The sequence below is a fragment of the Sinocyclocheilus grahami genome, unplaced genomic scaffold, assembly GCF_001515645.1.
Source record: "Sinocyclocheilus grahami isolate Dianchi unplaced genomic scaffold, SAMN03320097.WGS_v1.1 scaffold1509.1, whole genome shotgun sequence".
NCBI classification, from domain to species: domain Eukaryota; kingdom Metazoa; phylum Chordata; class Actinopteri; order Cypriniformes; family Cyprinidae; genus Sinocyclocheilus; species Sinocyclocheilus grahami.
The window spans coordinates 75,203-102,662 of NW_015506688.1; the positions used below are offsets into that span (position 1 = coordinate 75,203).

General features: G+C 36.3%; 1 protein-coding gene across 4 annotated transcripts in view; it reads right to left on the reverse strand.

The window, feature by feature from the left end:
* LOC107570823 (ATP-binding cassette sub-family A member 1-like) overlaps positions 1–25,472 on the reverse strand; it is a 35,091-nt gene extending 9,619 nt beyond the window's left edge. For 2 of the 4 annotated variants that reach the window (XM_016257089.1, XM_016257092.1), the window contains exons 1-32: positions 25,301–25,472; positions 25,092–25,210; positions 22,013–22,134; positions 20,137–20,328; positions 18,942–19,031; positions 13,051–13,288; positions 12,817–12,956; positions 11,791–11,907; positions 10,967–11,161; positions 10,337–10,542; positions 10,073–10,249; positions 8,715–8,937; positions 8,414–8,635; positions 7,232–7,436; positions 7,033–7,146; positions 6,698–6,869; positions 6,481–6,612; positions 5,428–5,567; positions 4,904–5,041; positions 4,591–4,823; positions 4,410–4,482; positions 3,952–4,154; positions 3,802–3,850; positions 3,581–3,694; positions 2,674–2,822; positions 2,470–2,594; positions 2,287–2,385; positions 1,264–1,453; positions 1,074–1,168; positions 942–974; positions 738–843; positions 534–608 (exon numbers count right to left, since the gene is read on the reverse strand). In XM_016257089.1, coding sequence (XP_016112575.1) covers positions 534–608; positions 738–843; positions 942–974; positions 1,074–1,168; positions 1,264–1,453; positions 2,287–2,385; positions 2,470–2,594; positions 2,674–2,822; positions 3,581–3,694; positions 3,802–3,850; positions 3,952–4,154; positions 4,410–4,482; positions 4,591–4,823; positions 4,904–5,041; positions 5,428–5,567; positions 6,481–6,612; positions 6,698–6,869; positions 7,033–7,146; positions 7,232–7,436; positions 8,414–8,635; positions 8,715–8,937; positions 10,073–10,249; positions 10,337–10,542; positions 10,967–11,161; positions 11,791–11,907; positions 12,817–12,956; positions 13,051–13,288; positions 18,942–19,031; positions 20,137–20,328; positions 22,013–22,134; positions 25,092–25,210; positions 25,301–25,422 — 4,608 coding nt within the window. In that variant the 5' untranslated portion in view covers positions 25,423–25,472. The remainder of the gene's footprint in view (positions 1–533; positions 609–737; positions 844–941; positions 975–1,073; positions 1,169–1,263; positions 1,454–2,286; positions 2,386–2,469; positions 2,595–2,673; positions 2,823–3,580; positions 3,695–3,801; positions 3,851–3,951; positions 4,155–4,409; positions 4,483–4,590; positions 4,824–4,903; positions 5,042–5,427; positions 5,568–6,480; positions 6,613–6,697; positions 6,870–7,032; positions 7,147–7,231; positions 7,437–8,413; positions 8,636–8,714; positions 8,938–10,072; positions 10,250–10,336; positions 10,543–10,966; positions 11,162–11,790; positions 11,908–12,816; positions 12,957–13,050; positions 13,289–18,941; positions 19,032–20,136; positions 20,329–22,012; positions 22,135–25,091; positions 25,211–25,300) is intronic. The other 2 variants (XM_016257091.1, XM_016257090.1) reach the window with 2 other exon arrangements.
* Between the last annotated feature and the right edge of the window lie 1,988 nt (positions 25,473–27,460).

Here is a 27,460-nt window from a genome sequence, read left to right on the forward strand (position 1 = left end):
TATTTGTATATAACTTATATATAATCAATATTTGTAACTATATGATCTAAAGAACTACAAGTACATAAATAACGTACAATAAAAATAATTATATATTCAGTATAAATATATAATATTTGTGTGTATATATACTGTATATATAAATAAAATCAATATTTGTAACTATCTATATTATCTAAAGAACTACAAGTACATAACTTACAATAAAAATAATTATATATATGTACTTGTAGTTCTTTATATATTTCTATTATTTAAATATCAATACCTTAAGTTAAGCCGATTTTCTACTGGACAGTATCTAAAGCTGTTTATAAATAGTGTTAACACTGTTAACAATGTGTTAACACTCTGCCAGGAAATCTATTGATGGATTAATCACACTAAGATACGTTTTCATAATCAAGCACTTGTAAGTCTTGTGAAGTCTTTATTTGACAACTTATCAAAAGAGTGTAAGCTTTCATCATGACCATGATAAACATGACATCTATGTCTGTAAGGTCGGACAAATACATCTAGCCAGTACTCACCTTCACATTGTTCTTGGAATCGAGACCTCGAATGAAAGTTGACAGGCTTCCCAGAAAGCGGTCAGCTGCGGTTCCCTGTGGGTTGCACAATGAAAACAGGTTGAAGGCAGGTAAATCCCAAACATTGGGCAACAACTGCTTTCAAGTTTATGAGCCCTAGCTGGTGTTTAAACATCAGTCATAAACCTAACACAGGCGACATACCGCTTGAAGACTGAAGCGGTAACGAATGTGAGAGATGGCATCGGTGATCTCATCATCAGGGGGGAGGGCCTGAGAGCTTCTAGCACCCAATGAGAATCCACCATACCTGCAAAACAGCCAATGAGAAACCGATTTGAGGCCCAAATCTTCCACTGGATTATTATTACTTTCCTCATCATAATAGATCTGCACTGATAAGTTTACCTGAATTCGTTGACCCAGAGCTTGTTCTTCAAGCTGGACAGACAAAACAACACAACAGAGTTAAAGCACTGTGAGGAGAATGAAAACCAGCAACATCAAGCAAGCCTTTACTTCTGGATTGGCTTAATTTACCTTTTCCCAATAATCTGTGCATATGTTTTCACCAAGTAGTCTGAAATGTTTCTGCCTGTCAGATTCTGCAAGGTTTCATTAGTGGTGACTTTGACCTAAGGGAAATCAGAAGAGATCGTTGTACTGTCATTGAAACATAATAAAGCAATATTGCTATTAAAGAAGCTCAGTATTTGGTGAAAATGTCTACCTGAGGCGGTGGCAGACCCCCTGCGCCTGGCGGACACTCGGGAAGCATCTTTTTCCTTCCTTCACAGCTGCACTCACACAGAGGCGATGGGTTTTCCATACTCCAGTTCCCTTTTACGAATATGTCCTGAACGGTCTCGGGAATCTCTGGAACCATCCACTCTCCATCTTTAATCGGACATGATTTGCTACTTTCCATAAAAAATTAAAATAAAAAAATTAATTCCCCACATTTTTTTTTACTTATTGGATACTCAAATCTGTGGAAGCCTGTTTCTGCCACTGAATAACAAATAAAAAAAGGCAACTGTGACCTTTTATCTCACAATTCTGACTTTTTCTTTCAATTGTGAGTTTACATCTCACAATTCTCTCACAATTTAATGATATTAACTCGCAATTGTGAGTTATAAAGTCAGAATTGTGGGATATAAACTCACAGTTGTGGAAGTTTATATCTTGCAATTCTGACTTTTTTTCTCGCAATGCTGACTTATTTTCTCAGAATTGTGAGATAAAAATGCAATTTGCGAATTTTAAAGTCCAATATTGATATTTTTATTATAATTGTGTGTTTATATCTCACAGTTCTGACTTCATAATTCGCAATTGCATAGAAACTCGCAATTCTGATTTGTTTCTCACAATTGCGACTTTATATCATGCAATACTGACTTCTTGACGCACAATTACTAGTTTGAAAATATCTTGAAATTCGGAGGCGAATTGCGAGTTGCAATGACCTTTTTTATTTTTATTCAGTGGCAGAAACCAGCTTTCATACAAATCTATGTAGATAATCTCTGATAATTGATAAATGTTGTAAAATCGATAAATAGATATCTCTGATAATAACTAAATAATTAAAATAAAGGACTGGGATTTTAATTACAGGAATTTTCATAGTTGATTGTCAATTTTAAAAAAAACTCAATTAAATATAAGAATCTTCTAGATGCAAATTTATTCATTAATATTTTTAATTTCCAACAAATCAATATTGGTAAACCGTTTGAAGACTCACGCAGCGTTTTGCTCGTCTGTGCATTGTTCACTGTAAGCGGGATTGTCCATCAGAGCTTCAAGTAACTTGTTTGTGTGTCTGTCCTCTGGTGCATCATTGCTGTAGTCGGAAACCAGTCATTAGACTCTCAAAGAATCATGGGAATTAAAGCGCAGACGCAAGTGTGTGGATGGTAGCATATACCTGATGAAGGAGAACTGCTCCTCATACATGCTGGGCTCCAGAGCGAGACTGGGATATTTTCCGAAGGGAGGGACAATGAGGCTGAAGACCAGAGCGATGCACACGAACACAGCGGGAAGCACAATCTGGAAAGATGCGTTTTGAAGTATATTACATTTAAGGATCTGCAAACAGACAATACAGAATATTGTATTAAGACCATACCTGAGCAAAGAAACCTTTCCGGGAACGTCGGGCGTACAGGAAGCGTTTCCAGAGCAAAGCTACAAACTGCTGTCTCTTCAGACTCCAGCCCTTCACCTGGTATGAACCTTTACCATCAGCGCCGCCCAACCAGTCCGTCTCACGAGATTCTGCAGGTGCACATCAACCCACAAACAGTTTAATAATAATAATAATGCTGACCAAATGCCATATCTTCCAGTAAATAAGCAAAAGGAATAATAATAGATTTTCAGTCATATGAAATCACATGCAGCAAAATAAGAATACATAGCAATAAAATGAACAAATGAATCACTTTCAAACTGATTAACTAAAACAGAGAGTTTGAAGTGAATCACAGAAATAAAAAGAATTCCAAAAAATAAACAACATTTAAAAAAATTACTTACAAAAGCGCATTCAAATCATTAATGTCATTAACTAAAAAAATACACTAATTGATATAAAATAAACATTAACTGCAATAAAATGAAATATAAAAATTACTTTATTTTAGTTATTTGCCAAGGCAATATTTCTAAATGTAGTTATAATTTCACTCTGACATGAAAAAATAAACATTAAAAATAAAAAACCTAATAAAAACAACAAAAACAAATAACAAAATTACTAAAACATTAAGTAAAATTTAATGAAAAAAACATAAAAGTAACTATAAAAATAAAAATGCAAAAAATGTCAAATTTCAAACACTACAATAGTGTAAAATAACACTGACTCAAATGATAAAAAAATAAAAAATAAATAAAAAATCTAAATGAAAATACTGCCCATGCTCTACACCACATATGAACTGACATCAAACTTCAACACATGAGATGATGGTTCAGATTTCAAAATATGTTTAAAGTAAGTGGGATGGATGAAGGATGGGTAAAGTAACTACCTGGATCACCTTCTGAGTCATTTAAATCAAAGTCGTCTTCAGTGAAAGGCTTCAGGCAGCTCTGATGGTCACCAAAAGCGTGTCTGCGGTTCCTGCGTGCAGGTATAATCCCATCTGATCCACGACACAACGGGAGTGAGTCATGTGTTTCCAGAGACACTGTTGCTAAATGTTTACATAAAGCATTGACAACAGTGAAAGTCAAATGTGTCCGGCTTTACCTGACATCTCAGCATCAACACCGTTGTCCTCAGCCACTTTGAGGAAAATCTGCTCAAAATAATCAAATACAAGCCAATTATATTCACATTCTTGCATGAAACGAACTGAATGAACTAAAGAGATTTGAAATGTTTTCAATGCTTCGTTACCTCCTCCAGGGTTGTGTCAGAGATGCCGTAACTTGAAATGCCGAGGTCAGTGAGCCGGTCGTCGATCTCATGGAAGAGCTCCACAAACGCTCCGTCTTTGGCTGACTCGTAAGGCAGAACGTAAGTGATCTCGTGCCCGAGGTCTTCGACCAGTCGGGCTGTAGGAACGTGCTTGAAAATCACATTGGAGATCAAGGAGATGTCTATAATATGGAAAGAGTTGAGAAAACATTCAAAATGCGTGTAGGACTAGAGCTTTGCTCCAAAACCAATGGGTTTGGAATAATATGAGGGTGAGTAAATAATAATTTTTGGATGAACTATCCCTTTAAGAGTTTATTAACTCTATACACCAGTGTTATTTTAGTATTATTTATAGTGTTTTCATTTTTATTCATATTTTTAATTAACGATATAGTAGAATAGTTTTAGTTAACGATAATAACCCAGCTATATACCTATGGTGGTGGTTTCACTTTCATGGTCGCTGCCCAGTCCAGCATCAGAGCTGCTCTCAGATACACTGTCCTCCTGCAGAGACAATGAAAATCACAAAATATGGCACCAAGAAAACTTTAGGGTCAGTAACATAAATATGGAGATTCCCTTATAGCCAAACTACATATTAAACATGTGTACCTTCTTGAGGCTTGCTTTGGAGTAGGAGACAGTGCTGCTGGAGGTGCGGCAGGAGCTGACCGAGAGATCGAAGTCCTTCTTCACCAGCGTCAGGTAATATCCCGTTCCCAGCTGGGTCTTGAGGAACAGAGAGGAGCCCACACAGCACAGCTTCCCGTGGGAGATGATGGCAATGCGATCCCCCAGGATATCGGCTTCGTCCATGTGGTGGGTGGACAGGATGATGGTGCGTCCTGAAGGTAAAACCACACGACTTCATGGACGTTTCAGGAAAATCAACACGACGGTGTTTGCTAAAACAGAATCTGCCTACCTTGGCGATACTTGAGCAGCAGGTCCCAGATGCCCCGGCGAGCGTAAGGATCGACTCCAGCTGTGGGCTCATCCAGGATCACGACCTTTGACCCTCCAACAAACGCCAGCGCTACTGATAACTTCCTCTGCATTCCTCCTAGAAGGACCATAACACTTAGTTCTGTTACTGTTTCATCCTAGTCACAGTATATGAGTATTTTTATACCACAATAGTTATTTTTTTGCTGGAAATTCAACAAAAAACAAATCATATGCTACTGTGCTAAAGCAATAAGCCTCGTGAAGCCGTGGTTTACAGGAATTTATAACAGCTAAGGGGCGTTGTTAGGCACGACGCGAAAAACCCCTTAGCTGTTTATTCAAATAGAAAACAGTTATTTTTAAATTGTAATAACATTTCACAATTTAACAGTTTTTACTGTATTTTTGATCAAATAAATGCAGCTTTGATGAGCATAAAAATAACAAATCTTATAAAAGGTACAGCTAAATCTCTGCCGTTACACAGTGTACTTTCCGTACCTGAGAGCTGGTTGGTGCGAGATTTGCGTTTATGAGGCAGGCCGAGGTCCATCACGATCTGCTCCATCTCCGACTTCACCTTCTCCTCAGGCAAACCCTTCAGACGTGCATAAAACCAGATGTGCTCCTCCACGGTGAGCCTGAAACACATCAACAAGAACTTTAAAGCTGCTTATTATTTATCATTATTTTGTGTTGCATATAAAAAACTGAGATACTAAAATGTGACCCTGGAGCACAAAACCAGTCTTAAGTCGCTGGGGTGTATTTGTAGCAATAGCCAACAATACATCGTGTGGGTCAAAATTATTGATTTTTCTTTTATGCCAAAAATCATTAGGATATTAAATAAAGATCATGTTCCATGAAGATATTTTGTAAATTTCCTATTGTAAATATATTAAAACTTCATTTTTGATTAGTAATATGCCTTGCAAAGAACTTAATTTGGACAACTTTAAAGGCGATTTTCTCAATATTTAGATTTTTTTTGCACCCTCAGATTCCAGATTTTCAAATAGTTGTATCTCAGAATAATATTGTCCTATCCCAACAAACCATACATTTATGGAACGCTTATTTATTCAGCTTTCAGATTATGTATAAATCTCAATTTCGAAAAATTGACCCTTATGACTGGTTTTGTGGTCCAGGGTCAAACAATACATCGTGTGGGTCAAAATTATTGATTTTTCTTTTATGCCAAAAATCATTAGGATATTAAATAAAGATCATGTTCCATGAAGATATTTTGTAAATTTCCTATTGTAAATATATTAAAACTTCATTTTTGATTAGTAATATGCCTTGCAAAGAACTTAATTTGGACAACTTTAAAGGCGATTTTCTCAATATTTAGATTTTTTTTGCACCCTCAGATTCCAGATTTTCAAATAGTTGTATCTCAGAATAATATTGTCCTATCCCAACAAACCATACATTTATGGAACGCTTATTTATTCAGCTTTCAGATTATGTATAAATCTCAATTTCGAAAAATTGACCCTTATGACTGGTTTTGTGTGTCACAAATCTGCTTTTGGTGTAACGTACATGCTAAACAGGACGTTATGCTGCGGACAGACGCCCAGGTTTTGGCGTATAGTGTTCAGATCGGTGCGGATGTCTTTGCCCTGGATGTAAGCGGTGCCAGAGGTGGGTGGAAACAGGCCAGTGAGGATAGACCTAAGAAAGCAAGAAATATTGAGCTTATCTTATTTACATCATCACAGTATTAACATCAGATATAAAAGGATCCGAGCTGTCGTACATGGTTGTGGTTTTCCCAGCACCGTTGTGACCCAGGAAGGAGGTGATCTGACCCTCATAAAAACCCAGAGTCAAACCGTCCACCGCTAGTTTGCTGTTGCTGTAGACCTTCACCAGGTTCGCAATGTAAACACCTGGATCCAGATGAGCCGGTTCTTCTTCAATGCATACAGCTAGAAAACAGAGAGTAAACAGCTACAGTCTTTGCATGCAATATTTAGATTTTTCATGTCGACCATTTTTGTTTGGCTCCATCCTGAAAACTAGAGCATTCTAGGAAATTAAGACATATATAAATATTAGATTTTGGTTAGATTTTTGGTTTCATTTCTCTACCTTCAGCATTTTCTTTCTTGTTGGTCGGTGCTGATGTAATCCCACCACATTTCTCTCCACACCAGTATGACTTGGTGAAAGGGAAGTACCAGGGTCGTGGGATGCCGTACTGACCTGTCGGAGTGACGTTTTTAGACCATCAGAAACTTCCCCAAGCTGTCAATGTCTTGAAAGTACATCTCTTCAAAAAGCCACGTACCTGGAAACACAGCTTCAATGTACCAGGTCATGACGGCGTAGAGCACCGAATCGAAGAGCATGAGCGAGATGGAAGTGGTGAGGCTGTAGCTGTCCTCCTGCATGGGGCTGGAGAGCAGGTTACTCCACTGGATGCCCACACCCTGCTCCTCGAACAGAGCAAAGTACTCACAGCCGAAGCCGAATGCCACCGGAGACAAGAGGCTCTGAGGAAAGAGAGACGACAGAGGCGTTCAATACATGACGGGAAACACCCATAAACAGCAATGGTCAGGGGTGTAATAAATGACCGAAAATGAATAAAGAAATAAAGAAATGAATAATAAAAAAATTATATGAAAATAAATCATAGAAATTTATTAAAATAATAAAAATAAACAATTAAATAAAATTTAAATAAATAAAAAATTTGATTATAATTGATAAATGCATACGAATTAGATTAAACTAAAACAATGATTATAATAAATAAATGCATAAAAACTGGATTAAACAAAAAAAAGGATAAAATACAAATTTATTACAATAATAAAAATTAACAACAAAATAGATTAAAATAAATCAATAAAAATGTGATAATAAATGTATAAAACATTTTTTTGATTAAAATAACTAAATAAAATGTGTATAGAATTTTAATAAAATTGTTAATAATAATAAAAAAGTAAGTAAATAAACGCTAAAATAATTAAATTAAAATTATATTAAAATAAGCATATTGATAAAAATGATAGATAATAATAAAAAATGTAATTAAAATAATAAAAATAATTAATTAAATAAATAAATAGATTACAATAAATATGCAATAAATAAATATTAGTTAAAAATAAATACATAAAAATGATGTTCAAAATAAATAAATTAATAAAAATGTAATTAAAAATAAATGTTTAAAATAAAAATATATAATAATTCAAATTTAAATAAATAGCTAAAAATAAATAAATAAATATTTGATTAAAATAAATCAATCAATAAATACATCTACAGTCATTTAAACATCTTACAATATAATTTTTTCACAGTATAAACTTTATAACACTAAACAAACTATATAGATGGCTCGCATGAGAATGAATATATTTGGGGGTCCGCAGCATCTAAAATATTGAAAACCCATGGCGCTGGGTATTGCAAAAGGCAAAGCAGATGACATTTAAGAAATAAAATTCACACTCACCACTACTACTTTGGCTCCAAAGCCGACGTAATCCTGCCAGGCCACGCACAGCACATAGGGAAGGTATAGAGTGAAGTATATGATGCCCCCGCAGGCCGCGGCGAGATTAGCGCGGGAGAAGAGTGTGCTGATCAAGAAACACTGCATGATGGTCACGACCGCAAACGAGGCCAGGAACAAGTAGACTACACCAGGATCACTGTACGGCAGCAGATTCCCCATCTGAGCAAACATGACAAACAAAATCAAGTTAAATAGTTGTTAGGATTATATTTTTCTATCAGTCTTTGACAATACACACCTTCAGGATGAGCACCAGCAGGGCGGCGCTGATGAGCAGTGGGATCAGGCTACTGATGAACCAGCTCAGCCACAAGATACCATTATCCAGACCCATAATCCTCATGGTCTCCTTGAGCCGGGCTTCCTTCTCGTACACCACACCCTTGATGATGATGGCCACCGAGTACATCCAGGCCAGAGTCATGAACAGAGGCATGGAGCGGCTCATTACCCGCAGGAAACTAGGGCAGAGCAGACAGGATGGGTTACACCTTCGGCATGAAGATAATCAATAGTGCTGATAAAACACACAGGAGCACGTCTGTTTCAAAAGATATCTGCTAAGATACAGTTTAGGGCAAAAGCAGCATCATGTGTATCTCCTAATCTCATAATGCACTGAAACAAGCTCAGTATAGTTAATAATTGGCAGTAATACCCAACATTTGTGTTTTTATGCTTATTATAATATCACATTCTTAGCTTGGCAACATCCTAAATCTACTGAAATCAAATGTATAGCACACCAGATTGGTCACTTTTGAGGTTTTACTTCAGTTGGTATGAGATAGCATAGAAAATGCATTAGAGGGGTTTTGAAACTAGGGTCTGTGAGGGAATAATAGGGAAATGTTTAGATAAAAACAATGTGAAAAATAAATAATTAAAAAAAGAATTAAAAAAATAGATTAAAATAAATAAATAATTAAATTGAAATAAATAAATAAATTTTACAGTAAAGAGATAAAAATATACATATTTAGATTTAAACAAATAAATAAAAGTACAATGAAAGTACGTTAAATAGAGGAAAGTAAAATTAATTAAAAATTGATTAAAAAAAATTAAATAAACAAACAATAACAGCAATTTGATTAGAATAAAAAACAAACAAACAAACAAAAAATAAAAGTAGAATTAAAGTAAATAAACAATATTAAAGTAAAAATGTATACAAATTGAAATAAGCAAATAATAACAACAATTTGATTAAGATAAATAATAAATAATCGATGCAAATTAGATTTTAAATAAATAAAAATACTTTGTAATTAAATAAATAAACAAATAAAGTAGAAAGTAAAGTAGAAAAAAACTAAACTAAATTAAATCAAACTAAAATCACACTTTACACATTTATAATTGTTCACATTTTAAATTGAAATATACATGAATAAATACAGCTGCCTTTTGAGGATATTATCTTTTGCACTAAGACCTGTGGTATCTAAGACCCTTTGAAAACCCTTTCAAGACAGCAGTGCAGCACAGAGCCTAATTGTTACTGATTTGTTTTTGCATGAAACTATGAACGAAACCCGAGTTTCAGAGTTCATTTAAAGCTCAATTTAAAGGCTGAAGAATGCCGTTTCTTACATGTCGTCCACATAGCATGGATAAGGCATCTGCTGGATGTAAACCCCCGTTTTCTCCTTGCTGCCGGTCAGAGCTCGTATTATCCCGTGTTCAATCACATCCTGCAGGTAGGAGAAGCCGCCCCAGATGTACCGCAGGTCTTCAAATGGGTCCGCTCGAGGACCGGGATCCCAATACCTACAGCGAAACACAACCATCAGCTCTCAAAGACTCCAGTTAAAATCCCGTTCATTTTCTCCATAATCAGAAACGCATGTCTCCTACCCGTCCTTGATCTTGTTGGTGCGCTCCACGTTATCGATGTCCATGCGGATCTTGTAGTTGACGTTGGGCGGCAGGTCAGACGTGTTGGCCTGCATGTCAGGAAACACTATCCCAGCCCAAAACTTGCGGTCATCCAGCAGACGCATGGACTTGTTTACCAAACGCTCCTCGTTAGCCACCGGCTCCAGCTTATCCAAGTTCACACACTTCAGGGGAGAATGAAAATAAACAGTTAATCGGAAAGAAGTCGGGGTCAGGCTGACCGAATGAAGCAATTCTGGCAATCAAAAAAATCAGGGCCAGTTTGCACGAGTATTTAATGAAATAATCAGTCAGTTCGGCTAACTTTGGACTGGCTTGACCTGCTTCGGTGGGTTGCAGCATAATTGATTTGTCAGTGTAATTCAGTGGAGAACTGAGAAGTGTTTCTTCATAAAGACAGAGCAACACACTGACCCAGAAAAGTAAGACATGGACTGAAAACACAGATTCAGTTTTTCTAGATCCATTTGACTGATTAGCAGCGATGCCCACATAATCACTGACATTATCAGTCAAGTCAATTCTAATGAAGAAGCCAGTCAGATCTGATCTTTGTGTTTGTGAAGAAGAGGGTGTATACATGCGTACCTCCATGAACCGAGAGATGGTCTGGATGGCCTGATCCGTCTCGTTGAACGCTTCCCGCCATGTGTACACTGAACCATGGGGACGTGTGTCCTCTGAAGCCTTGGACAGAAAGCTGGACACGTCCTCCACGCGCCAGTTCATCCCGCTTAGCTTGGCATTAAAGAAGCGAGCGCTAGCGTTGTTTTGGAGGAGCGTCTGTTTAGGAGAAATAGCATTCAATTAATTACTGAAATATTGTGTAGCTAATAGCCATACAAGACAAATGGCTTCTGGTAGTATAAATTAGTGCATCAATATACAGTATGTAGACAAAAAACTAAATTATTACAGTGCCAATAATTGTAATAATTTAATTAATAACACTTTAATAAAAATTTATCCAATTTATATTTGTTTTAATCTCATTTCTATTTATTTATTTACTTAATTACTTATTTACTTGCTTGCTTAATTTTTCTGCACGGCCTTGCATGAAAGTCATGCACATAGCAATGTGACAGCAAGTTAAGCATTTGTGCCTATGACAACAAAACGCCTAACGCAGCACACTTTTTCATTCGTTTAGCTACAAATAGGTCCCCAGAATTCTCCAAGGATATGAAGATCTTCAGTAATAAGTGTGCGTCCTGCAGAGCGCCACACTTTGTGTGCCATGTGAGTTCAGTAGTGAGGTTAAAATGCAGTATGGCTTTTTTCCAAAAGGTGGCAGTGTGAAGTTCACCATTGGAGCTTCTCGCAGCACAGTCATGGAACATTGTCTTTTGTTTCAGGAATGTTATCTGTGTTCAGACAGGTGTGTGTGTGTGTGTGTGTGTGAGACGCACCCGAACGAGGTCCATCTCCTCACTGTTCTCCATGAAGTTCCAGAGTTTGGGTCTCATCTCTTCCCACATGCCGCCGAGGTCCCTGAGCACACCGAGCTCCTGAAACGTCTTATTGACCTGAGACAAACACAGAGACAGTTAGGATGCTCCTCTAGATTGAGTTCTTCAAGGTACTGATAGGGACTGCTGAACTGATATATATATATATATATATATATAGATAGATAGATAGATAGATAGAGATATATAAAATTATTGTATATACTGTACTTCAGAAATCAGACATATTTGTCTGAATTTATATTTTTCATGATCTTCAAAACCTTTTGATCTACAGGTTTCTGCTTAAATTACTAGATTAATATAAATTGTGTCCATATTTTATGCAATTACATGAAATTAAGTTAAAATATAAGTTTTGATATTTTTTTTAGATTTAGATTTTTATAAGTATTGATTTGTTTAACATGTTTTAGTCACTACATATTCCTTTATGTGTTGTTTCAGTTTTGTTGTTGTTAACTAATACAACTACTAAAAAACAGTTTTCATTAATTGAAATAATGTTTATATATATATATATATATAATAGCCAAAATAATATTACACTTGAAAGATGTAAACTTAACTTTGAAAATGTAAAAAATATTGCTCAGGCAACTAGCTGAAATAAAATAAATGTAATAAAATATAAAACAAAATATGTTTAAGTTGAAGTTGCTAAAATAAAATTACTTCAACTTCAAAAAAAAAAAAATTAGCTGAAGCAATAAACAAATAAATAACAAAAAAATGTATAAAACAAATTCAAATGAAAACATAAAAATGGAAGCTGATTCAAAATATTAATAAATGCTATAAAAGTATATGGAAACTACTAAAGTAAGGCTGTTTCTGATGACTTTACTATCAGAAACAACTATTAAAACCAGTAATAATACAGAATGAGAATGTGTGTCCAAATCTTTGCCTCACAGAAACCCGGTCAACACTAAGTATTAGTTTCTCTCATTAGTGTCTCCTGACCTCTTGTATGATCCTCTGGGTGGCAGGGGTGTCTGGGGTGTACAAGATCTTCCCCATGAGCAGTGGCTTCAGAGCCCTCCAGATCATGCGGGATACGGGACTCGACTCCAGGCCCTTCATCATGCTGTTGCAGTAGGGAGCTAAAGAAAAGAGGTTTTTCAACAATTTAGCAGGGTACGTGAAATATTTAGTATACGCAAACAATGGAAAAAAGAGCAATGCAGCTTCGCTTACTGGAGGAGTTGTCGTAAACGGGCTCGCTGTCGCTGTCATTGCCGTAGTTCCCGAACAGGGCCTTGTAGTTGTTGTCCTCGTACCAGTTGAGGGACTTGATCTTCAGGCCTCCGCCCTCCGGGTGACCACAGACGATACGGGACACGGCCTGGTACATGTGGTTGGGGGACTGTGTGCTGTTGCCCGTCAGGTACAGGATCTCATTCCGCATGTCCTGCCAGCTCTTCATACTCCCAAGCTGAGACACAGTGAGAGTCAAAAAAAAGAGTCCTTAGATTTCAGTAGAAGTCTTTATATAAACAACCATTCAAAAGACTGCCGTCGATAAGATTTTTTTAATGTTTTTGAAAGAAGTCCCTTCTGCTCACCAAGGCTGCATCTATTTGATCAAAATACAGTAAAAACTGTAATAATATTATTACAATGTAACTGTTTTCTATTTGAATATATTGTAAAATGTAATTTATTCCTGTGACGCAAAGCTGAATTTTCAGCATCATTACTCCAGTCTTTAGTGTCATGCATGATCCTTCAGAAATCATACTAAAATGCTGATTTGATGCTGAAAGAAACATTTATTGTTATTATCAATGATGAAAACAGTTTTCATCTGCTTTTTGTGGATTTTTTTTTCACGTTTCTTTGATAAATAGAAAGTTCAGAAGAACAGCATTTATTTGAAATAGATTTTTTGTAACATTATAAATGTTTTTACTGTCACTTTCGATCAGTTTAATGTCTTTGCTGAATAAAATGATTAATTTCTGGCTGATTTTTTTGTTGCCGTTGTCATTTTTCATGAAATGTCATGAAATATCTTTTTATTTACAGAGATATGTTCGTTTCCAGAACCTAATTATCTTTTCTTTGTCTGAATCTTACAAATTTAAAATAAAATAATAAATGAATGACATCGAAAAGACACGGATGAATGAAGAACCCAATAGTGTTTTGATGGTCAAACGTCAAAACACTATTGCTTATGCTAAAGAAGTGCTTAAAACTGGTTGTCTGACGTTGAGAAAAGCAAACCCGCAGCACCCTGGACTGTGTTTAGTAAGTTCTCTCAAAGTACAGCTGCTTCAGGATAGAGAGACTATCCCGTTACTGGGTGTCTTAAAGTGTGCAGTCCCACATGCCTGCGATAAATAGAAAGTTCAGAAGAACAGCATTTATTTGAAATAGATTATAAATTATAAATGTTTTTACTGTCACTTTCGATCAGTTTAATGTCTTTACTGAATAAAATGATTAATTTCTGGCTGATTTTTTTGTTGCCGTTGTCATTTTTCATGAAATGTCTTTTTATTTACAGAGATATGTTCGTTTCCAGAACCTAATTATCTTTTCTTTGTCTGAATCTTACAAATTTAAAATAAAATAATAAATGAATGACATCGAAAAGACACGGATGAATGAAGAACCCAATAGTGTTTTGATGGTCAAACGTCAAAACACTATTGCTTATGCTAAAGAAGTGCTTAAAACTGGTTGTCTGACGTTGAGAAAAGCAAACCCGCAGCACCCTGGACTGTGTTTAGTAAGTTCTCTCAAAGTACAGCTGCTTCAGGATAGAGAGACTATCCCGTTACTGGGTGTCTTAAAGTGTGCAGTCCCACATGCCTGCCTGCATTTGGGACATTATACCCCTATGTATCAGAGGGTGTGTTGTCACTGTCAGCTGAAGGGTGTTACCGACACTGACCAAACCCAAACATAACAATAATAATAATAATACAGAAACATGCTTATTGCTCATGGATGTCTGTATTGTGCAGCCATTTTTATTATGTTGTTATTTCCTCGCCATTGCATGTCATGATATATACTGCTGTTTTAATGTGAAACACGAAAAGATAAATTTGCACATATTTCACAACAGCTTTGTGTGAGGAACAGACTAAATGTAAGTTGATAGTATTCTCATTTGCGTTCACTTTCATTGAATAACGGTTTGAATTTCAGTCAGTTCCTCACAAGACACTATCGTGTGACTTAGAAAATAGCACATGCAGTAATGATGCTTTTATTTTTAAATCAATCAAAAAGCCTCATTTCGCATTCTAAACGGACAAAACGGCCTACACAGGTTTGGAAATGAGGCTAAGAAAATAATAATGGTTAATTATGTTTAAGTACTGAGAGAAAAACCGAGCAAAAGTATAAAAATAGACATATGAATGTAAGTGTCTTCAGGGTAATCCAGAGCGTGGAGAGGAATGAAAGGGAGTTTATGAAAACCGTATCTTGTGCTGCTTGCCCGCCAGCAAAAACAGAGCTTGCTGTGACACGCTCACGCATGCCTGCCGAGGACGAGGTTACTATCGGTCATTCTCCTGATGAAACCGAAAGAGACTTCAAGAGCACAAAAGATAACTGACATTTCCATCACATTAATGGACGCATGCGGAAAAAGTGGGCTATATATGAGAATTATGGCATGATGATAATGAGAGCGTTTTCATTTTATGAGACAAATGGATGGCTTTATGTGGTGTTACATAAGCATTTGCGTGAACGGGTTATAGTCGGTCAGGTTTGTAAAAGATGAGTCAATATGATTCACAGGGCTGTAAACACTTTTGTCATGTGTGCAATTTCCAAAATCACCATCAACACATCTGAGAAGCAAACAAAGAGTTTTACTGCTGGGTTTATTCACTTATCCACGCATTTACATTCACTTCAACAGGGAATGAACATAGCCAATAGGAATCACACGTGCAGATAACCATTAAAAATTATTTTATTATATCATACAATTATTTTATTAAAATTATAATATTTATAATATTATAATTATATTTAATTTATTTATATTTTATTATACTTTATATTTATATTATATTTATTATATTATTTATATGTAATATTATTTGAGATAAATTAAATGTTAACTGAAATATATTTAAAAAACTTTTTAAAAATGCAGTTTAACTTTAAAGGTCCCATATTGTACACCTTTCTGGAGTTCTATTTTAGGTTTTGATGTCCTTAAGAATATATATTTGCGGTATAAGTACCAAAAACCATCTCAATATATTTTTACAGCTCCTCAGGAGCTCTGCTGAGAACAGGTCGATTTTGGCCTGTCTAATTAATATTCATGAGCCTCTCTTCTGATTGGCCTATTGTTTTCTGAGTGATGCATGGCTAACTAGGGTCAGCCGACGTCACAGCGCTAGCTGGAGGCAGCAAAACAAAGGGGAAACTGGAGGCGACCCATTCAAACCAGCACTTGGGATGGGCGATACCCCTTATTTTGTTTTCGATACCATACCGATATTTCTCAAGGCAGTATCGTCGATATCGATACCGATTCAATAATTCTGCACTAAACATTTAAATTATGAAATGTATTGAGAAAAACGGGTAATGAAAACCACTTAACTTTGTTTAAAACGCATTTTAACCCGTTTAATCCCAAATTTTTCCCAGACATGAAAATATCCAAATGATGTGTCATTAGTAACCCTTTGAAATTATCAATAATTTTTTTTTTTTGGAAAAGTGTGTGAAAAATTGTATTTTAGGGTCAGCCGACATCACAGCGCTAGCTGGAGGCGACCCATTCAAACCAGCGCAGATTCGGCTGCATAAGGAGCTTAAAATATCATCTTGTTGTGATGTTGGGTGCCAGAATCGACATAATACAGCCTCAAATTATAAATTTGATCACATATCTGCTGCCACTGCCAGACAAAAAAAACGACGACAGCTGTGGTTAAACGCGATAAAACGAGCGGACTGGACAGAAACAATCGTCAAAAAGGCTCGCGTTTGCAGCACACACTTCTTATCAGAAAAGGTTCAATAAAGTATTGTCTTTTGTTGTTATGGGCGCGTCTACAGATTTCTTGCCATATGTCTATGTTTCTTGCATCTCACGACTATGTCGTGTATGAAATAATGTCTGTGTGCATGTGTATAAAACAACAAACTGACGATTTATATATTATCATTTGTAATTGTATATACATTGTTGTGATTAATTGTGGCTGGAACAATAATGTAGCTGTTAAAATAGTTGCCTGCTGAAGTTGAAATGTATATAGATCTTCATCATGACTAGATAGACACGGTGAGTTTGTCTTTACTTTACACCTTAGATGTGATCCACCTCATAGTAACAATCCTGTCAGATCGTCCATCCTTTGAGTGAGAGTGTAACGTTACAGGTCGGCCGATCTGGTTTCGTGGTTAAAGTGAACCTTTTCGACATGTTTCCGCAATGTTGTCTGGGGGTTTGGCAAAAAGAGAGTGGGACTGTGGGCAGTGCTCGGGGTGGTGACTGAAGGGGGTGACTGTGTAGTTCTGATGTCAACTTTTTACGGAAGTCACAGCTACTGTTTTGAAACTTATATGGTAGTTACATAGACCCTAGACCTCAGTTATCATGAAAAAAGTCAGGAAATTTCAATTTTGACAATATGGGACCTTTAAGTACCAAAATAACTAAAATAAAAACTATAGAGACATTTAAAAAACCTAATAAAAAACTAAAAATACTAAAACTTTAACTAATGTTAAAATGAAAATAAATTCAAAATATGAATAAAATCTATAACAGTAAACAATACTAAAATAGTACCGTCCTTTAATTCTGCAAAGCTAATGTGCATTTTTACTGGAAGAATGAGATCAGTTCGCCCACATCATCCAGGGGTCTCATTAGGAAATTATTCATCTGTTCCCGCTCTTGCAAATGCGATTGCTAGTCATAGAAGAGATCTATTGTTATAGCTGTCGCCTTGTAAGCTATCATGAGGTGTCTGAGGAAGCCCTGGAGGCCAGACAGGCATGCAAACACGGCAGAGTAACTGGAGAAATAAAGCACGACCTGGAGTAACCTCTCTGCCTCTGGCTTTAGCGAGGGTTACTGGAGTTCAGCTCGCATGTCTGCAACACTTATGTGAGAACAAAGAGGAAGTAATGCCGGTCTGGGCAGCGTTGGCGTCGACTCGATTTCTGTTTCTGTTTCAAGCGATAACACCGGGAAGAGATTGCTTGTGAGACACATTCCCCATGAACAAATGCACTGTGAGATGATGTGGAAACAGTAAGTGTGTCCCTGTTTCACTTCTAAGAGCAAGTTACTTCACATTTGTCGAGCTCTGCACTTTTTGCCCAGCGCTGGCGGGAACCGGGAGTCTTATGATGGGCCACTCTACCGCTGTTAACTCACTTAACGCTCAGGTTTGGTTTCACTGGACACCAAATACTTGCGAGCAGCAACACTGAGTGTACGGCTGAAATGTCAAGCGTCAGCTCTGTGGTTTTTCTGAAGGACAAAGACGTGTGGGATCCTAACCGAAATAGCTATTAACAGAACTTTCTGTCTCTTTAAGCAAAACAAGTTTCTTGTTATATCTTGATAGGGCCAAAGGCGGGTTTCACAGCGATGGTGTAGAAGGACCATTTTGGGTCTCCAAAGAACCTTTCAGTGAACATTTTTTAAAAGAACCATTTTTTATTAGTGTGAAGAACATTTGAATAATTTATAGAACCTTTTTCCACCATAAAGAACCTTTTGAGGAATGAGAAGATTCCATGGATTTTTTAAATTCTTCATGGAACCATCATTAAAGATCTGACAAAAATCTTAATGACTCATTAGCCCCTAAGCACAAAATAATAACATTTTCAGGACTAGCATAATGCAACATTACACATAAAAAAACAGTAATATAATCATAATTACCATTTAAACAGTCATTGATTCTTATAACAAGACATTTTAATCAATCTGTTGTTTTTCTGACTAGCCAGATCCAGCGGTCTAATACGGGATAAGGACACTTGGGAAGCTGGGGGTGGGAATTAAACACTTCACTCTGGTGTCCAGTTCAGTCCCTAAAAGCAGGGTGAGATATATTTCCGGGGGCTCTTACCTCCACCGCTAATGCTCCCAAACTCTCCAGAAGACTGTCTGTTGCTATAGACACATCTTGGATAATCTTCGGGTCAGACTTGACATCTTTCTGCACGACCAAAACATTTAAAAAGACATTATTAGCTAATCAAAGTACTCATATTGTACACATTTTACTGTCAAAATTATCCTGTGAAATTTACTGCAAAAATAGCAGCTGTGATTGCCAAAAATTCATTCTAGAAATACTGTGACAAAAATACTGTATACTTTATCATTTATAGACATAATGTTGATATAATGTGATATAATGTTAATATGGCAGCCCTAGTAAAAAAGTAATATATTTAAAATACATTTATTTCATACTAAGTATAGTTCAAATCTATTAACATATTTACTGACATATAGCTCGAGACATGCTGATATAAAAATTATAATTAAACTTTATTTGGAGGACTACTTGTGCACAATGCATATTTCTTAATATTAAGCCTATAATGTAATATAATTTTTAGTTGGACTTCAGCAATATTTCCGCACAATTAAAGTGCATTAAGTACAAAATTAGTTCTGTCATGACAACTCTCGGAGGGATTGGCATGGCATGCAAGTCACATACACTAACTCTGGAGTGGACTTTAACGTTGTGATTAAGGAAAAAATGTCAAAGCCCTCATTGTCCCGTTGCTTTCATAACTAAATCGCAAAGATAGCAGTGACCTGACATCTTGAAATCTCATTATTCAAAAAAACAGAAAACACTGAGTCTAAAGCGAACATACACAAAGACATCAATATGTGAAGACTCCTGGCTGATGGCCATCGCAGTTCCCTTTTCATGCACAAATATGCTGAAATAATTATTCTGATTGGCAAAACCATATTATATAAAAGTGACCATTATGTGACCACAATGTTATTCTGTTTTGCTTGAAGATTTCAGAGTTCACTGAGTCTAAAATACAAAAATATACACTTGTCCTAGTTTGTGTGTAATTGGTTTACTGAACTGGTGGATTCCTTTGTTTATCGTAGTGTTTATTGCATTATTATAGTCCAGTAAGCAACTTCTATGTCAAATATAAAGGACATAAAACACATCTTCACAAGCAATCATTAACATGGGCACTTTCATTCTTGAATTCTAGTTCCTGTGATGTTGGTTCATAATGATGGAAGGGATTTATTATTTAACAGTTGTATTTACTTACCCGTATTGGCTTCAGGAAGTCCAGGTTGGACAGGAAGTGGCTCTCTGCATTGTTCAGCCATTCAGCAGATGACTGACAGATGATGTTTTGCGTCAGCTGAGACACGTCCTTATCGGCTATTGTCACGAAATCCTCCAGAGATGTGGTATTGCACAGGTCTCTGAGATGAACGCCGAAGCCTTTAATAAGCACCTGTGGATCACAAATAGCGGTTGAAACCAACTAAACAAACTCTCTGCAATTATATTTTCAAGTACGCAACCTGGAAGCTACCATCTTTGTTTCATGGGCACTTTTTAAGCCAATCATCTGAGGTATAAATGTCATGTGACTACTACACACAAGTCAGTCACATTTGTGAGACTCTCAATGGCGATCTGATGCATTTAAGTCTGCAGATCTCCACAGAATGGGTGCAAATGATTGCTAGAAAGAACATTACGTGATCACGTAATTACACGCTCTTACTTTTGTGAAAGAGACAATGCCCAACAGACAGATTAAAACACAGCCGGTCCAAAAAAAAGAAGTCTTGTTCTTTAATTTTTTGTAAGATCGTGACAGTAAGATCTCTATCAGCTCCGTCACTCTCTCAGAGACTCAGCACAATCCACCATTCAGTTATTAAGAACAGGATGTTCTGAAATGATGTCTTAAGGCTAATTTGGGAAACACTTAAGATATGACTTAAGACAACTATCTCAGTTTCTTATATGCACATAATATATGCATATACTCTGTGTTTCAAAAACGCAAAAATGCAATAAATAAATAAATAAAAAACAGCAATATTGTGAAATATTATTACCTTTTAAAATAGTGTTTCTATGTGAATATATTGTAAAATGTAATATATTCCTGTGATGCAAAGCTCAATTTTCAACGTCTTCAGTGTCACATGATCCTTCAGAAATCATTCTAATTCGCTGATTTGCTGCTCAAAAAACATTTATCTTTAATATCAATGTTGAAGAAAAATTGTCTTTGTCACTTCTGATCAACTGAATTTGTCCTTGCCAAATAAAAGTATTCATTTCTTTAAAAAAAATCTTATCTATACATTTTAAAGAAAGAGAGCACAAATAAACTTAGCACTTCAGTTCATTTTAAATTATACAACAATAGATATGATGTTCAATATTAAGATTAAAAGTATTTTAACACTTTCTGGTTGCTAAATGTTAGTGGAATGTTTCTAATGCATCTGATGCATTTTAAATGCAGCTTAAGTATCCAAATATTTTTAACAAATAGCCATTGTTTTAGCAAGGCAACATAAAGAATTGATCGATTTGACGACGTATGCTATGTGAAGAATGAAACGCAGGGCATATTTTCAATAAACGGAAGTACGGTCTTATCAAAGCTGTCCCTATCTTGCGGCGCATCTGTCAGAGGTGCTGGGAATCGGTCGGCCTGTGTCAGTTTTCCAGGATTTGTCCTGTGGCTGTGGTTCTGCAGGGCAACAGTTATGTGACTCCACTCCCCCCACCCCCCAGCGCACAGCAGCACGTGTACAGCTGTGCAGGACATCCATCATCCGCAGCATCTGCCCGTGATCTCGCACCCCTCCACATAAAGGTCATCCACATGTGAGAGCTTATGGATGCACGTACAGGGCTTTGAAAAACAGATCGCTTCATATCTGGACGAACCAGTGCGTTACATAATGGTCCCAAGACAGATGACAGGCTGCAGTTTAATGACTATGCCAGACGGTGTGTGAAATATTTTAAGCACTGTGTATACATGTGTGAAGGTAATTAAAAACAACACCGGAAGGGCAAACTATACATCTGTGAAAAAAAGTTCCTTATGTCTGATGATTTGGTCGTTCAAGGGTTTTTAAACAACTTGTGTTGTGCAGTTCACTTACCTTCTCCAAGTTGACGTTAGCCTCCACTATCTGTCTCACAGCATGCTTGGGCAGGGTAGCATTTTTCTCAAGAAACTCAGACAACATTTCATTATCACGGAGGAAGTCCTTCAGCTTGAACCCTAGGAGAGAAAGAAAACCTTTAAGACTAAAAATATAAGCATGAAATACCATATTTATTTATTTATATATAATATTTATATTGTTTTCATAATAATATAAATACACACTAATAAAAAAATAGTACTATTATATATATATATATATAACAATAATACTACCGGTACTATTAATACTAGAATTTATGTAAATATATATAAATTGTGCATATAACTACTAATTTTAATATTTGAGTTTGATAACATCACATCAGAATAATGCTGACAAATAAATAAATAAATGTTTTTATAAATAATAATAAATATTATTAATATTATAATAAATATTATATATACATAATTATATTACTTAGAAATAATATAACTAAATAATAATATAAATGGTAAGTTATTTAAATATATATACATAAAATATACAAGCAATGTATATACTTGATAGCATCATGTCAGAATAATGCTGACTAACACAGGTCAAATTGCTCTTTTTCATTGAATTCATTACATAAAGCAGTGACTCACAATTGCACTGTGAATAATATTATTTTTAACAAAGGGTGTCGTTCAGAACATTGTGAAAAGTATGACTCTACTGCAATTCCCAACTCAATGATAAAGCCAGTGAGGTAATACAGCTGAACTATTGCGTTTGGTAACTGCTGCAGTCAGAGAGAAGAATTGGTCATTTAGCTCTCAATTCTGAGTTCATCATGCAAGATGTCCATGGTAAAGGACGGAGGAACAACAAAAGCCAGAAAGCAACTACAGCAGTGTTCCTCACAGAGCTCATTGTGTTGCGTGTCAGAACGTTCCAGAAGAGTCATCGTTATGGTATGAACTGGTTTGAGTCAAGCTCTTTCCTCTGGGGTTACTACAGGTCATTCCCCAGCCACTTCTCTAAAACCTCTTTTCAAATGCTCTTATTGTTGTTTAACTATTCAGGAAGATTTTGGGAAATGAGCTAATGATACAAGATTTAAGGGGGCGCAGAGTACAGAATTTGTGCAAACACAGTACAAACACCCACAAATCCATTCGCAAACATACAGGTTCCAAACAAGGTCTTTCACAGGGATTCCATAAAATAACCTTCTTAAAAGAACCATGCAAAGAACATTTAAAAAATATTTCCACCATATAGAATGGAAAGGTTCCATGGATGTTAAAAATTCTACATGGAACCATAGTTGCCAATAAAAAGAGTATAGTGCTATAAAATAAAAGCTCAAAATATAGCTCAGATCATTTGAGTCACGTCTGAGAAGCAGTTTTGATACTTTTATGAAACTCATTGAGGCACGTAGGATTACTAACATTTTTTCTCAGAAGACAAATCTGAAAGATCAGAGTCAGATCAAATCTCCATTGAATGCATTGCTCTTCAAGAAGAAACAATTAGGATATCAAAAACATCTCATTTGCTATACACTCTTAAAGGTTCCAAAAGTTGTTGTTTTTTGCAGCAATGCAATAGAAGAACCGTTTTTGGTTCCTCAAAGAACCTTTCAGTTTCATGACACAAGCCTCTCCTTTATAAAACCTCAAAGCAGTTTTGAGTTATCATATCTTCTTCAAACATATTACAAGAATCGTAAGCATCTCTGTGGCATGAAATGATCATGTTTAACCTTTGTGACTTTTGAGGCTTTCTAATCCACGGTGGACAAAGCCAGCATCCTATTCCTCAAGCCCCAGGTGCAAGCAGCAGCTCCTCCGGGAACATTAATTAAATGCTGTCAGCTGTGAGTAAACGCAACTCCCACAAGCGGTGAGCTGTCTGTCTAAATAGAGGTCACAAAGTTGTCCATTTATAAGTATCCCTTCTGCAAGTGGTCCTTGAGGTTATCAAATAACGGGTCTAAAGACCAGAATATAATACAGACTTATGCAGGGCTGTAATGCAACCACCTGTCAACTGCATAGCAATGCATCTAAAAGATCCTAGCCATATAATGCAATAATGAAAATCTTCTAAGCAAGAGAAAAAAATTAGCAGATACTGATGACCACTTTTGTAGTCTTCAATAATCAAAAAATTACTAATACAGAATGTTTCCTATTTGACGTTCAACACTGAATCTCAAATGAGGAACCACACCTATTCTGATTGTCGGATGGGAAACAGACAGACAAATACCCCTGGTGCTTGCATTTCATTGGGTACTCTGATGCTCGTTGGAAATTAGGGTGTAGGGACTCACTACTTCAACTTAATTGCATACTGAACCAGCTAGTTATACTGTGACCAATGTCAGAGTAAACAATGCTATAAAGTAGTAGAGTGACTTTAGAAACTGAAACCAAGAGAAGAACATATGACCTTTTAATGCATATTACTCACAAGAGACTGACAAAACATGAATCTCAACATAAGTGAAGGGAGAGATTCTAATTCCATGTATCGATTCTGGTTCATTAATGAGACAATAAATGATTATTTTATTACTTTTAGCACAACATACACTAAAAGTAATATAAAATTAACACACACTACTGTTGAAAAGGTTTTGGGTTAATAAGATTTTTTAAGAAACTACTTTTAGTCAGCATGGATTCAAAGACTTTCATCACATTCTTTTTCAAACAAATGTTGTTCTTTTGAAAAAATCTTGAAATACATTGTATAATGGTTTCCAAGCAGTGCTAAGGTTTTTAATGTTGATAATAAAAATAAATGTTTTTTGAGCTCAAAATCAGCATATCAGAATGATTTCTGAAGGATCATGTGACACTGAGGACTGGAGAAAATTCAGCATTGCATAACGGGAATAAATGACATTTTACAATATATTCAAGTAGAAAACAGTTCTTTTCATTTTTAACAATATTTCACATTATTAGAGATTTTACAGTATTTTTAATCAAGTAAATGCAGCCTTGGTGATCCTAAAAGTCTTCATTCCAAAACTTTTGAACTATATAGTGTATGTTGAAGATATTGAAGGCGTTTGAATGTGACGTACCTTCGGTGTTTCTCTGCAGGTTTCTCAAGGCCCGGACAAGTCCTTTGAAACCTTCAAAGCTCTTGTCATGTTGGCTGTAGAGGAGAATTTTCTTGGCATCGATGAACAGTCGGGAGATGCTGTAAATGATGACAGTGAAACATATATGAGGGAAACTTCCATATATAGTCTGTAAAATCCAATGCAGACCCAAAACCTGAAATACTTACATGGAGTCATTGAAGTTGCCCACCACCCCGGGGGTCTCTCCAGGGGTGGGGTAGCGAAAGCAGGGGTTGTTGGCATTGCAGATGATCCCCTGCACCCAATGTAAAGTCCCAGCAGAGGGCATGGCCTTGTTGGGAAAGTGGCCTGGATAAGGAATCAGATTTAGAACAAATGTGTGATATTAAATCTTCAACAAAAAATGCCCTTTGCAACCATATTTCTGCAATCTAATGCATTTAATGCAATGAAATTAAGTTTGTTTTATTTGGAGAATAATTAGGCAAATGTCATGCATTTTACACATCAAAATTACAGTTTGCACACACACACACACACACACGGGGAATTACATGTAATTTTTTTCTGTATCAATTAAGTTATTCAAAAAATACTATAATACACTATTTATGATATGTATTAATTGAATAAATGTTGTCCACCATGATCCAGTGTGGCATACACAACACCCAGAAAGCCATTTTGTTGTCATGTGGCAAGAAAAAAATGTTTTAAAAATACAACCTGAATATAAAGATGACACTTTCTAAGAACTTGGTGGATGTGCTTTGAACTATAACATATTTCTCCTTTTATTGATTTGTCGCTGAACCATATAGTCTCTGTACAAAGACCTGTATCATTCATTAGCAGCCAATGCGTTTTGCTTCTGTCATTTTTGTACAGTTTATACAGATATGGCACTCTGCCAGGTAATAGGATTCTTATGCTTTTGCTTTTCATACATAACATTATAAAGAGCGTCCCTAGCGGACGCGTCCATTTTCGTATTTTTCGTCTTGTTTACCATTTTCTTCATCATATCGCTTCTCTCGCGTCGTACTCTACTCTATCGTTTCTTGCACATACATCAAAGTTAAGTTGCTTTAGGCTTACTGCGCACTTAAAGCACGAAAAATAAACCTGTCCATCACGACTGACTTAAAAATGTGTCCAAGCAAGACATGATGTAAGAAGAGTCCCCCATACCCTTGTTTACTCTACACCAGTGGTTCCCAACCCTGGTCCTTGAGGCACTCCAACACTGCACGTTTTGCATGTCTCCTTAATCAAACACGCCTGATTCAGACCATCAGCTCATTAGTAGAGACTCCAAGACCTGAAATTGGTGTGTCAGAAAAAGGAGACACCTCCAGGACCAGGGTTGGGAACCACTGCTCTTCACAATCTTTGCCACGAATTAGCCTACCTCTATGGAACACAATACGAAATGACACCGATTCAAACACTGAAATAGACCTAAGCTTTTGTTTTAACCATCAAACGTGTTTATAATCGTGATGTTTTAAAGATGCAAAAGAGTTGGGAGAGCTCAGTGTGCTTTTCATTGTTCCGCAGAGGAGAGGTTACTCTCGGTCATTTCGCGCAGACTCGGTTACGAACAGATGCTGAAGCGACACGTCTTCTTTGTTCGTCTGCTTTTTGAAGTTGTCATTTTCTCAGTAGCGTACAAATGAAAATAGCAGTCAATAATACACAACTTTTCAACATACACACCTGCCACGAAGCACTCAACCCATCAGGACTCATCAAGTGTTTTCGATCAAATACACGATCGTGTAAGTTTTGCAGAAAAACAACAACAGCGCGTTTCTGATTAAAGAACTGGCCAGTTAAAATATGCATATACTTATCTAGCACAATTACTACACGATAATACGTGACAATTGTTTATCAGATTACAACATAACAGACTGCCACAAAGCTTTCAGAGCATCGTGTTTACGATTTTTTTTTTTTAAAGACACAAATGCGTCGCTCGCGACAACAACAGCGTATTTCTTATGACAAAATTAGTAGGTTTATGCAAAATGATGCATCTATAAATTAGTATAAAATTAAACTTGGCACACAGCTCAATGCTCAAAAAAAGAAGAAGAAAGAAACTCAACGTTACTCACCGTTATTTCCTGCTCTGAAATGATTATTCTTTATTTCATATAAACTGTAATTCCTTTTGAGAAGAGAGAAAAACCAGCTGTTCTAACTCTCTCAGAGCGATATTGTACTGGTGGTGCTTTGCGCTCTTAAGGACGGACCCTTTTCCTCTCCTCCAAGCTTTTATAGCGATGCGCGAGGTTACTGACGGTCAAACGCGCTGCTGTTTGTGTTCGAGCCTCCATATATGGAAAGCACGTGCGGAC